This window comes from Thermobia domestica, chromosome 4, assembly GCF_964235325.1.
Source record: "Thermobia domestica chromosome 4, izTheDome1.hap1.1, whole genome shotgun sequence".
Classification (NCBI taxonomy): domain Eukaryota; kingdom Metazoa; phylum Arthropoda; class Insecta; order Zygentoma; family Lepismatidae; genus Thermobia; species Thermobia domestica.
In genome coordinates this window covers 295,835,503-295,849,051 of record NC_137457.1, presented here as the reverse complement: position 1 = coordinate 295,849,051, position 13,549 = coordinate 295,835,503, and the positions used below count along the sequence as shown (strand labels likewise).

The window sequence follows — 13,549 nt, the reverse complement described above, 5'->3', positions numbered from 1 at the left end:
ACCCCGTCAACAGTGGAAAGTGTTTTCATCCGTGAAGGGGATTCGTCTGTCCCGATTTGCTGTGTAACATTTCAGCAAGCACTTTGCTTTTATGACCCTCTGACGCTTAAACTCATTAATGAGGATTTCCTGGTACGTCATTTGTAAGTTTGCAGTCAGACCTTACCGCACATGACATAAACATTTTTCAAGTTTGCTGTTTCTTCGCACATGCGCGGGCATCGCTTTCACAGCTCTAGAATGTGCACTGTTTGTGGCCTTCCTTGTCTAACGCAATTCCAGTTTCACTGTATCGCTGGATAGTGTGATAGATGAACCTGTCTCAAAATTTTGAGCATCTGGAAAAGTTTGAAACCTGTCCTGTTACCTTCCCTACCTTATATAGTGCTATGACTGCAGCAACACTGTTTTCTCTTAGCTCCACTTCATGACGATTGTTTACACAAACCTCTTTTCACTTCTGCTCCTGAAACAGCTATAACCAATATCTTCCTGCACTCCGCAAGGTTTCACTGACTTTGTCCATAATGTACAGCCTCCCCAAAATTTATGACAGTATTTATGTTACCACTAGATAGATAACGCCTATATTAGATTTAAACAATACTAAAAGCAGGTTAAGAATCTAAAAACAGAAATGCAGTACATAGGGTCTATATGAAACAGATATAAGTAATGGGTATGGTAATGACACCTTACAAAAATGAGATAAACAGGCAAAGGCAGTGGCTAGCAAAAATAAATAAATAAAATAAAATGAGATTTCAGCAAGTGTAAAAATGTGAAAATGATAGGTTTCAAAAATATCTTGAGGTAAGTTAATTTTACAGTTTTGTATTCTCAGTGTGCTTAAGGCAGTTTGAGAGAAATATTTTCTCCTCCTCCTCCTCCTTCTTCTTCTTCTTCTTCTTCATATTCTTCTTCTTCTTCATCATCATCATCATCATCATCATCATCATCATCATCATCATCATCATCATCATCATCATCATCATCATCATCATCATCATCATCATCATCATCATCATCATCATCATCATCATCATCATCATCATCATCATCATCATCATCATCATCATCATCATCATCATCATCATCATCATCATCATCATCATCATCATCATCATCATCATCATCATCATCATCATCATCATCATCATCATCATCATCATCATCATCATCATCATCATCATCATCATCATCATCATCATCATCATCATCATCATCATCATCATCATCATCATCATCATCATCATCATCATCATCATCATCATCATCATCATCATCATCATCATTATTATTATTATTATTATTATTATTATTATTATTATTATTATTATTATATTTTTTTCCAAAAGTTCGATGATACAAAGAATAAATGTTTACTTCCATATTTTCATGACTTTTTCGTTCTTTTTCAGAATCCAATTGTAGCGCTGATGTTAAACTTCCCAATGCCTCGTTGGTCAAGTCCTAGTCTCCTAACTCCAAGTATGGTGGATAATTTGTTTCATGAAATGGGACATGCTCTGCATTCGATGCTGGCGAGAACTAAATATCAGCACGTGACCGGAACACGGTGCAGCACGGATTTTGCTGAAGTCCCGTCAGTTTTAATGGAATATTTTGCCAATGATCCTAGAGTAAGTTTTTTTTTCTATTTTAAAAATCTAAATTATACGCAGTCTATATGTATGTAATTTTCTATTAAATGTTAAGAAGAATGCAGCTAGGTAGCCAGATAATTAGACCTCGTAATCTCGAGTTCGATTTCCAATTGGTATACAAAATATTAGGTATTGGATAGTGTCATGAAGCAGTTGGGAGGTTCTTGAATTAAGAGGTAGCGAACTCCGATCGTGGAAACCATTAATAAAGACGTTAGGAGCCAATGCGCTAATCACTGTCTGGCATACCGTAGCAGTTTGCCATTGTAGCACTAGTGAGTTAAGTTTTATGTTAAAGTGCGTAACTAACACATGCTGTTGAATGAGGGAAATGGACTTATCTAAAAATACGTCTTTATTTTATTTTGATCGCAATACAATTTGAATGAAAACTTCCATGTTCCTCGTTTGGTAAAAACTTCGCGAAAAATTCTTTCCACATCTCAAATTCGTGTGTTATCATTTCTGTTGGTGGTTAAGGGGAATAATTTGGAAATCCGTGAATAATTTTTCTTCCAGAATTGAGGTTGTTTTCGCAACTCACTTGTCGGATATATAAGTGTTATCGTATATCCCGGAATTAAAAATTTCACCAAATGGGTTGTATGTTCACTGATATCATGTCAATGACTCCTATTCACTGCTAATATTAATATACAGGGTCTTCCGAAAGTCCTGCAAAAAAGTAAAAAGCTGTAACTTTGTAACCATTTATTGTATTTGTACAAAACCTTTAGTGGACTTGTAAGAAAGTCTAAAATTTTGTTTCCAACCATTTTTTCAACGCCAAACCTCCAGCTGAGCACCATTTACGTCCAAACATTGCTGAAGTCTTTTCGGGAATCCAAGGATGGCACACCATACATTTAACTTTGGAGAATCACGAACATGTGTCTCAAATTCGTGTGGATTCTCAATTTCCCAGATTCTACAATTGTGTCGGTTTACCTTACCCGACACATGAAACGTGGATTCATCTGAGAACAGTAACTTTGAAAGAAACCCCGGATCACTGTTCAACCGTACAAGCATCATTTCACAAAACTCACTTCTTATGTCACAGTCTTCTTCCGTCAATTCCTGTACAAGTTTTAACTTGTAAGGCTTTGCCTTTATTTTCTTACGAACGGTATTGTGTAGCGTTGTCATTGGCACTCGCAGCTCCAAGGATCTGCGTTTCAACGATTTCTTTGGACTTCACAACACGCTTTCCTGCACGGACTGAATCACATCAACACTGGTTGTTGGCCTTTCGCTACGAGGCATTTCCGGTAGCTAGGAACTTATCGTACCATCTCTTGATACTTGAACCTGCAGGTGGTTGTTTCTAATATTTTTGTCGGAATTTTCTTCTCACCAAAACACTAGATTTTAACTTACAAAACCACGCCACACACTGCGCTTTCTCTTAAGTAGACGCCATTTTTGTGACGTGATTTTCGGTTATGACGTCAACGTTTACATTCGCTCATTGCTGCCAACAAAAATTATAATATTTCCACTAAACATTACAAACAAAATACAAAATTGTAAGTAGTACTTTGAAAGTTATAGCTTTTTACTTTTTTGCAGGACTTTTGGAAGACTCTGTACATATGGGTAGGTTCTGCCTTCCTGGGCATACGTATGGGTGACCCAATAACACCTTTCACATTTTAAAGGTTAATAAAACAAAATGTATTGGAGATAGAAACTTGTTTATTTAAAAATATAAAATGGCGTTGAAAACAATTTGTAATTATTCTCTTCTGTTGTGTGTTGAAATTGCACAGCAATTGCAATACAATTATTGTAGATAGCATCCAGTAAAACCACTTTTTGATCGGCTGTAGCGCTTTCATTGGAGGGACAAGAGGAGTGAGAGTCATCGCTTCCGCTCACCTCTTCTGCTGTTTCCACTCGTCGTTATAGTTTGGCCAGGAACTCAATCGCACGCACGCAGTCGAAATATTTTTCAAAAGCAGCTGTCGAGAACTTCCGAACTACAGGTTTACAGTTGGAATGTCGAAGCTGTGAAACAGTCTATTTTTGCAGTTCCGAGAACGTTCTGCAAGGAAGCATACTGCGCTGTTGGGCTTCCTATGGAGAGTGTAAGAACAGAACATATCAGAACAAAGCAATTAAAAATTGCTTTCAACACCATTTTATATTTTTAATAAACAATTTCCTATCTACAATACTTTTTATTTTATTCGCCTTTCAAATGTGGGAGGTTGTTTTGGATTACTCTGTATTTGATTTATTCATTTTGTACCCTGTAGCAACAATTAGCAATTATACGAGGTGTGGTCAAGTTATAACAACTCCATTTTTTTCTCGGGCCTGATAACAGATAGAAACTTGCTGCTTTGTTTTAAAATATACGAGCACTCGTTCTAAACGATAAAAGATGGCGACACCATACTCATACAGAACTCTAGTGGCAGAGGTGAGAGTGAGAGATTTTTAATACTTCGGAACGATACTTGTTTTCATTACAAGAACAGCGTGTAATCATTCGTTTTCTTCATTTGCGTGGTGTAACACCCCTTGAAATTCAATCGCCAGTTGAATCAAACATGTGATGATGGTTTCGTGGACATGTGTAATATACGTTCATGGATGCAACAGTTAGAAGGCAAAACGTCATGTGACAATAAAGCAAGACAATCTCGGTCTCCGACAAACCGGTCTGACAACAGTGTGCACAAATACCACGGAAATGCCAACTTTCGGCGATCCTCCATGATCGGCGATGAAGTTTGATATTCCAAAATTTCTGTTCAGAATTTAGTGTATTTACCTTGTATTAAAATTGGAATATATGCTTTTATAGATATACCACATTGACTTGACACCTGGTCTTCCGTTCCAAGCGCTGCTATTCCACTTCCATTCCTCATCCGGTCTCTCGCTTAACAGCAGCTGAACCCTTATTGGCTCAACGCGTGCGTGTGAGCTTTAGTTTGCATTTTTGTCACGGATCAGGGCATTTTGGCAGCACTATAGTAACAGTTTTTTTTTTTCATTGGCAATCGCGATGCGTCATTTATTGTGAAGTAACTACAGGGTTGTACATGAGTCAATTAAGCATATCGTTGTACGCTTTTTAAAATCATAAATTTGTGCTTAGGAGCTCTCACTGTCTTGCAAAAAAGTTTGAGTTTAATCTTTATTCTGCACAATTTTAAAAAAATTGGATGTTCATCAAGGAAAGATGATTTTATTTTCGTCCTTCATTTTTTTTCTGAAAAGAATAATCACAATGACACTACAGGGTGTTTAAAAATGAATATCGGGTTTTTAAGGTTTTGTAATATTTATTACATTTAACTTATAAATAATACATCAAATGAAAGAGCATTTGAAACAGTTTTTGCTTTAAGTGTTCAATGTGAGTATCATTATCATACGGCACACATCGATAGGCGAGAAAAGCCCATATGGGGACACAGGGATATGGCACAAAATTCATTGAATTTAGGGGTGTCTCGTTATAAGTGTACCATCAATGGGGATTTACTGACACCCAGGCGCGAACAGTATGAGTGTTAACATCATAGCTTAGGCGAAATGTCAATTCATTACTGAAGACAACACGATCCAGAAAATCGTCGTTATGCAGCAACATTTCATTTACAAGGTTGCCACGTAAATCGTAGTCTGTAGGCTTTAGAGTTTGTAGCAACTGCGAACGATAAGGACGTAGTTGTAAGCATTTCATTAAAATTCTCCACACAGACAGTTGTACTGTACTTGCAGATTCAGTCTTTGCAAAATATGAGGTACAAAAAGCTTTCTGCTCAGTAGTGGCTACCTTTGCCACTAGCGCTTTCTAACGGCAGACAGAAGAAACAGTGTATATCCCGATATTCGTTTTGAAACACCCTGTATATCATGCAAGTTGACCCGAAGTCATCGATCTGGAGGTTTTTTGGTAGTTGACCTTAACTTCCTGTGAAAGTTTGTGAAATAGTGTGGTATGCAGATCTTTGGTTCCTAAGTTATACATAAGATAAAAATCAAATGAAAGACGAGTTTGTACGACTGTGCGTAAGTTTCAACTAGCGCAACACTGTGTTTTCATTGGGTATGGTCAGTTTACAATATAATACCCCGCAAGGCAGAACGTTTTCCAACTTTCTGCGACGACGTACAAAAAAATCCCATAAACTATCTGCAAAGATTTTAATAATCTTAGTAAACTTATAACCTAAAATTTTCAAGCACATAAATGCAAAAAAGTTCTGTTTTTCTAAACTTTTTTTTTTTTTTTTTTTAACCTGTAGGTTTATTATTTATGGAGAAATATACAGGAGGCTTATAGGGCTTTATATTAACTGAATAAGTAACCAATCAAGAAAACCTCATATATATTTACTCAAAGCATTTACAAGTATTTATTTTATCCAAAATACTAGGCATAGCCTCGCTGGAGACAATTTATTTTCATTTATCTTCCTTTGATCGCAGTGAAACTGTCACGAAATATACTCACATTTTTGCTGGTTGTGGACGTAAATTTCACAGGATAACTCAGATGATGTCTTGAATAAAGTAACACAGTCAGGTTATAACAACGACGGCAGCACTACCATACAATGTGCAATTGCTCAGCAGGCATCCCGCTCCCGGACAGCTTTTAAATGAAATGAAATGAGATCTTTAACTTTTACGTCCAACGGTTATGTCGGTTAGGCAAAAAAAAAAAAAAAAAAAAAAAAAGTGATGATGAGAAATTAATGAAATGGTGGAATGAAGAAAGTGAAAGGAAATGGGAGAACCCCGAGAATACCCACGAGCACGGTGTTTGTCCGCCACAAAGTTCATACAGCGCGAGCTGAGATCGAACCAGGGACCCCAAGCACCAGGGGTGAACCCTTTACCACTGAGCCACCGCACCCCCTCGCCCCCGGACAGCTAGCTGTCTTCTAGGATCTTGACTTGGCTGTATGCACTACTACTGGCGACTGTACATATCGCTTATTCTTTCCTTTCGCGCCTCTCAAGCTTGTCGGTATATTTTCATGAATATCTAACGTTGAATTGTTCTGAATCGTGTTTCACTTACAGAGAAGAAAATCTATCTACAGCCGTAACTTTTCTTTACATAGTAGAGAATCTTTCTGCAGCCTACATTTTCTTTCTGCAACAATGTCGCCCGTTGTTCTGCTTTGGGTATAATACTGACCTATTTTTGGTGTATTTGTACTAAATCGTTAATGTTTTCTGTTGTGCGCATGGTTTCGAATCCGATTCCCAATGAGGCACAGATGATTTTTCGTGTTGACCTTTAATTATGAGACACTTTATTATCTTTGAATTACGAAGTAGGGAACTTCAGTCGTGAAAACGATAATAATGGAAGTGGCCATCGTAGGAAGGCGATGCGATGGCCACGTATCACCCAATCTGCGTCATTTAGCCAGCCATATCTCTTCATGTCGAACATCATGAAGAATACCGTATTTACCCCATTGTAAATCGATCCTTTTTACTTTTTTTTCGTGTACCTTAGTCTAATGGGGATAATTGTAAAACTTAAATATTTCATTTCATTTTTTCAGTTCCCTCTTGGTTCAAAAAATGCCCATCAGCTGAGAGCCGCTATCCTTAACATGAGTGGTAAAGTAGACGATAATCTTTATCGGCACAATAGGAAACAAATCCAAAAAATAGCGCCACAAATAAGTTCTTGCTATCTGAGCTCAGTGAATTTTATTCTGATTGCAATGGATTTTTAGATTTTATCAAAAAACAAATGAAAATTTTATATTGCTCACGTTTGAATTTAGCAGATTAGCAGATATTTTAAGTATTGACAGCAAGAAAAATAAATTTATTTACATAAGAAAAGCATGTTAATTTAGGAAAATTTATTAGCATTTAGCAAGATAATTTATTTTTATTGCTAATTTTTTTATTTTCTTAATTTTATTTTATTTATTTTTATTTTTTTAGGGGGTTGCCTTAAAATAAACTAAATATCTAGTTGTGAAGAATTACTATTTGAGCTGACCATGTTTGTTTTCGTGTGTACATTTCAGGTTCTTTCCACTTTCGCTCGCCATTTCCAGACTCAGGAGAAGATGCCGTACCCTATGTTGAATCGTTTATGTGCTTCGAAGAATTTGTTCTCAGCATGTGAAATGCAAATGCAAGTGTTCTACTCCGTGTTAGACCAAAAATACCATGGACAGCTTCCGCTCAAAGGTTCAACCACAGACATTTTAGCCGAAGTGCAGAACAAGTACTATGGAATTCCTCATGTTTCTAATACGGTAAGTATTTTGAGGTTACTAAAATTCTAGAATCATTCTATAATCGATACACCTCAACGGGCTGAGAAAATACGATACGAGTGAGTTTAAATTTTCATGTGTAGTTTTCGAGAAAATCGATCATTTTTGTAAATCTAACAATCGATGCTGTACGACAGGCCTGTCCATGAATTGGCTCCCGGAGCCGAAGCACGAGCGAGCACGAGCGAAGAAAAGAGCAGGTGAACACAGATGGTGGTAGCTTCGCCCCTTCCACTGCATCCGATAAGTGTTGCCAACCACACATGATGGCAAAAAACCTACGGCCAAGCCTGGTCAGAAATTCGCACGATGTTGAAGCATTGAGCAGACGCAAGCGTGAAATCTGCAAGTGTGCTCTCCTCCTCCCCCTCCCCATTTCGAAAGCAGTGACGCGAAAACACTGCAGGAAATAAAATTGGTACGTTTTTTGGTCGAGGAAGACGCATGATAAAGGTTACAGTTAGCGTTGAAGTAACTAACAAATGAACAAGAAAGAAAGAAACTAATATTAAACATGTCAGCTTACAGACGTAAAAACGACTGCAAAAATCGGAAATGAATTGTTTCAGACCTTTTTAGCTTGCTTACACAATTCGTGACGTTGTATTACATTATCACTCGGTCTGTAAGTTGTCACTCGCTTCACGTTTGCTCAGTTGTAAACGCCTTTCGTTCCTAGATTGATAGCAGAACGACGGGAGATTGAAAATAATAATAATAATAATAATAATAATAATAATAATAATAATAATAATAATAATAATAATACGTATTATTATTATTATTATTATTATTAGTAGTAGTAGTAGTAGTAGTAGTAGTAGTAGTAGTAGTAGTAGTAGTAGTAGTAATAGTATTCGGACCAAAGAGGGATGAAAATGGGGATTGGAGGAAATTCATAATGAGGAATTGCATAGTTTATACCGCTCACCTAACATTGTTAGGGTCATTAGGTGTAGAAGGCTCAGGTGGGCAGGCCATGTAGCCAGAATGGAAGAAATTAGAAACGCTTTCATAATTTTAACTGAAAACCCAATTGGAAGAAGACCACTAGGAAGACCTAGGCGTAGATGGAAAGACAATATTAAGATGGATCTTGCAGAAATAAGAGTACAGAGTAGAAACTGGATCCAGTTGGCTAAGGACAGAAGTTAGTGGAAATATTTTGTAAACGCGGCATTGAACCTTCCCGTTCCATAGGGCATATAGTTAATTAGTTAGTTTGTTATTATTATCTAAAAGAAATGTTCAAATGTTGTTAAGAGACAATTACACAGAAGAACTGAGTTCCGACCAAACACTAATTTGCCGGAAGGAAATTCCAGTGCAGTCCAGCCCACTTTAAGCGTTATCCGTGCAACCCACGTTTCATGTTCAAGATATTGGGAATAATTGTTCGTATCATTCAGTTGGAACGTTTCCTTCCGATTTTACGCTGTTACAGTAGCCCTACAACATTGTGACTTTCAAAATCAATCAGTATCTATCGAAGAAAGACAAGCGTGTAGCTTCAGTCGTTGATATGATTTAACATTCTTTTTCACTTTTAACAAGCCACCGGCAAGCAACCAGCCAGGCACAACATGTTTTTCATTATTAAAAAGACACTCCTTGTTAAAAAAAAAAAAACACTAATGGTAGTCACTAATGGTCACTCTTAAAAATGGAAAATCTCTTTGGCTCTCTTAATATTTTGTTTGATTCTTTGCGATCAAAGTAACTTTAAAAGTGGAGTAAGAAATATTATTCTTCCTATTGATGGTGTAATAGTGTCTTCTAATCTCCACAACCAACCCCTTGCTAAGCCTATTCGTACACACATACATTCATAAGCTAATTTTCTGGAGATAATACTTAGATAATTACAAACAAGTGCTACAGTATTTTTTTTTTTTTTTTTTTTTTTTTTTTTGTATCAACAGATTCTCTCTTTTCCCAAAAAGCGAAACAACATAATATAACAAACCCACACTCGGATTAAGAACTTGATTATATATATATATCTTGAAAACCGGTTTTCCATTGGGCAAACTAGCAAATTTTTATAAATGTAAGCGTTGGTTTGATTCCACCACATCCCTCTTTAACAAAAGGAAAGAAAAAAGAAGAAAAGGAACGTACATAGTTTATCATTTGATTGCTGTTACAAGTTTGTGTTGTCTATAGTTAACGGTTACCACATTGTAAAAAACACTTTACACTAAATGGCAATCAGTTACCATACATACTTTTTTTTTATTTGGTGGGCTAGTGATTACCGCCAAGGTTGACAACACTTCCGCTCCTCGAAGGACGGAACCCGAAGATTCACGAAGCACGAACAATGGTATTTGCACGTAGAATGCTCGTGAGCGCTCACGAGGAGAGTTTCCACTATCTGCTCGCCGTGGCCAGGGCTGCTGTACGATATCCGCGTCGCCTATTACGATGAAATGCTCTCATCAAGCTCTTTATTACGACACTAGCAAGATGATGGTAATACGTGTTATGGTTAATGAGATACAATCCAAAATTGTTGTTAGTTCTTGTTTTAATTTCTGGCTAACTAAAATATACTATCCAATGATGATATATATATATATATATATATATATATATATATATATATATACGAGGTCTGATCAAAAAGTACGGTGAAAGTAGTTACAGCACTACCTATCGACGTTTTATCCATTGAACTAGTAACCTCGGTAGCCTGAACTTTTCAGACAGTCAGTATCGAGTTTGAACGAATTGCGACGTGTCAGTTGGCTTCCAGAGGCAGAAAGGTGAGAATGTTCGTCGCAGGTCATTAAGTTTTGTTTTAAGCTGCATAAAAAGTGCCAAAGAACTCACGAAAAAGAATGTGGTAAGAATGTTTGTCGCAGGTCATTAAGTTTTGTTTTAAGCTGCATGAAAAGTGCCAAAGAACTCACGAAACATAAAAATCAATGTATAACCATGAAGCAGAGACATTGAAGACTGCTTACAAAAAAAAAGTACGAGCGATTCAAAAGTATGAATTAGTCTGTTAAAGACGAGCAACGATCCGGATGTCCGTCAACTTCAAAAGCAGATGAAAACGTGCAAAATGTGGCACAAATGATTCGTTCAAACAGGTGAGTGACTTTCTAGAGCTTTCCGAAGAACTAAACATCTCATACGGGTCCGTGCAAAGTATTTTAACCACTGATTTGCAAATAAGAAGAATAAGTGCGAAATTTGTTCCCCAGACTTCGCTTTTGATCCGCGAGTTTTTGGTCGGAAAAAAAATCTGCAAGTTCACATCCGCCGTTCTCTCCGGATATAGAACCATGCGACTTGTGGCTTTTCGTAAATATCAAAAAACGTGCTAAAAGGTAAACGTTTTGATACCATTCTCGACATTGAGAGATTGACGACGGCGCAGTTAAAGATCCTGAAGGAAGAAGACTTGCAGAAGTGCTTGCAATCGTGGAGTCAACGCTTGAACTAGTGTATTGCAAACTAAGGGGAGCTCTTTGAAGGAGAGTGATTCATATTTGATGTAAGCGTAGTACTGTGTTCGTAATAAAGTGATTCTGCGTACTTTTTGATCACACCTCGTATCAGTCGTTAGACCACATCAAGATGAACATGGTGACATATTTGGAAGGTAAATTGTCATGAGTAGTTTCCGAAAATATCTAGAAAAACGAATGTTAAAGGCTCTAAAAGGTGTGCCTATTTGTTGCCACTAACAATTTTAGTTCTGTAAAGCATGAAAAAGTTAGATCAGCTTACTCGTTAAAAAAAAAAAAAAAAAAAAAAAATCCATGTCATTTTTCATGCCCTTATGTTTCGTTCCAGCAGCCTGTTGAAGTGCAGGGTGATCGGGAATTAACTCCCTATTGTAAGTTGTTTACAACTTTTTAGACATTGTATTAATAGGTATTTAAAAAGTTACAAATAGTTTTCAGTAGAGAGTTAATTTTCGCCCACCCTGTAGAAACGTTTCATTTTCATTTAACATGGGGCGCCTTAGCAGTGTGGAGCCCAAACGGCTGACGCCCATCCATTTAAATCATAACGGAGTTGGTCTATGGTTTAGGCTTTTAATACGTCCGGTATATTTATTATTGGAAACAACGTATGTAAAATAGTTATTTTGGTTTGATTTTTATATGGCTACCGTGTGCAGTCAGTGTTAGTACTAAATGTTCATTTTCTTTCCAGGCGTGGCAGCTCAGGTTTAGCCATCTAGTCGGTTACGGAGCCAAATATTACGCCTACCTCATGTCTCGTGCGATTGCCTCGTGGATTTGGCAGGAATATTTCCAGGATGATCCTTTTAGTTCGTCGAGCGGAGAGAGGTACCGCAGGGAGTGTTTGGCACATGGTGGCGGGAAGCCACCTCAGCAGTTAGTTTCACATTTCCTCCGGAAAGAAGTGACTCCTCAAAGTTTAGTTAGTTCTTTAATCAAAGAACTCGACACAAAGAAGTCTCTGGTAGATCAAGTCGAACATGTCACTTCATTATAGCGCATTTTCTTATTAAATGTATTTTTTTTTTTTAAACTGGTCGGACAATAATAATTTTTCTCGTTGTTGTTTTGTATTTAGAAACTGTATTGTAAATCTGTAAATAATCCAATGAAAGTTTTTCTTTTCTAATTATGTTTGATTTTTCAAGTACACCTTTGGTAGAGATGATCTTGTTTGTTCTGGCTGTAATATAATGTAGTAATGGAGGAAAATGTGAGAATTTGCAACACGGAATGAAGATAAAAGAAACAAAAGCAAATTACAGTAGAATGATAGAGGGGAAACGGAATCAAGTATAGGATAGTTAAAGGGCTTCGTTTCGAAGTTAATAGTAGTGAAACTCTGCAAAAAGTTGATTGGTTTATATCCGACCTATTTGGCAACGCTGCTGTCTACTGTAAAGTTGAGTCAGAAACATGGAACCGGCGTCGTTATTACTGTGGTATCTCAGCATACAGGTACCGGAGTGTTTTGTTGATTGATATTGGAAGGGTACATCATGGTTGTTTTTCACTCACTTTTTTTCTTACAAGGATGAATGAAACATTATCAGAAAAAATGCTTAAGGTGAATATACTATGGCCTGGAGAACACAGATGGGCCAATAAAGAAATATTCGCCAAGTCAAAGTACCGAAAACTGCACAATAGATACTTGACAGAGTCAAAATGGAAGATGTTTGCCACATAGAATTTATATGACAACCATCTGCCGGTTACTATACATTTATCCCATGCGGAACAGTAACATTCAAGTAACTACGTACCATGACATCTCTGGGAAAATGAACATACAAAGTGTTACTGATAGTGCAGAGGTTTTGTGCAGGGATTCACGATTGTCGTAAGATACGTCTTCAAGTAGAAGTTGGACAAAAACGTAAAGGTAAATTCTGCGTGCTTTCAACAATCCATGATGACCTCAATCTATTGGATGGTGGACGAACATCGTGTGCGTGGATTTTTTCTCGGGGTTCTCCCGTTTCCTCCCACTTTCTTCATTCCACCATTTCATTCATTACCCATCATCACCGTCTCCTTTAGCCTAACCGGCATAATCGTGGGACGTAAAACTCAAATATTTCATTTCATTTTTTTTCTCAATCTATTGGAGAAGCTT

At 37.1% G+C, this 13,549-nt stretch overlaps 1 protein-coding gene across 4 annotated transcripts in view; it reads left to right on the top strand.

The window, feature by feature from the left end:
* Positions 1 to 12,545, top strand: part of LOC145684207 (mitochondrial intermediate peptidase) — a 43,103-nt gene extending 30,558 nt beyond the window's left edge. For all 4 annotated transcript variants that reach the window (XM_081756266.1, XM_081756268.1, XM_081756267.1 and 1 more), the window contains exons 9-11: positions 1,422 to 1,643; positions 7,694 to 7,927; positions 12,122 to 12,545. In XM_081756266.1, coding sequence (XP_081612392.1) covers positions 1,422 to 1,643; positions 7,694 to 7,927; positions 12,122 to 12,427 — 762 coding nt within the window. In that variant the 3' untranslated portion in view covers positions 12,428 to 12,545. The remainder of the gene's footprint in view (positions 1 to 1,421; positions 1,644 to 7,693; positions 7,928 to 12,121) is intronic.
* Positions 12,546 to 13,549: the final 1,004 nt, after the last annotated feature.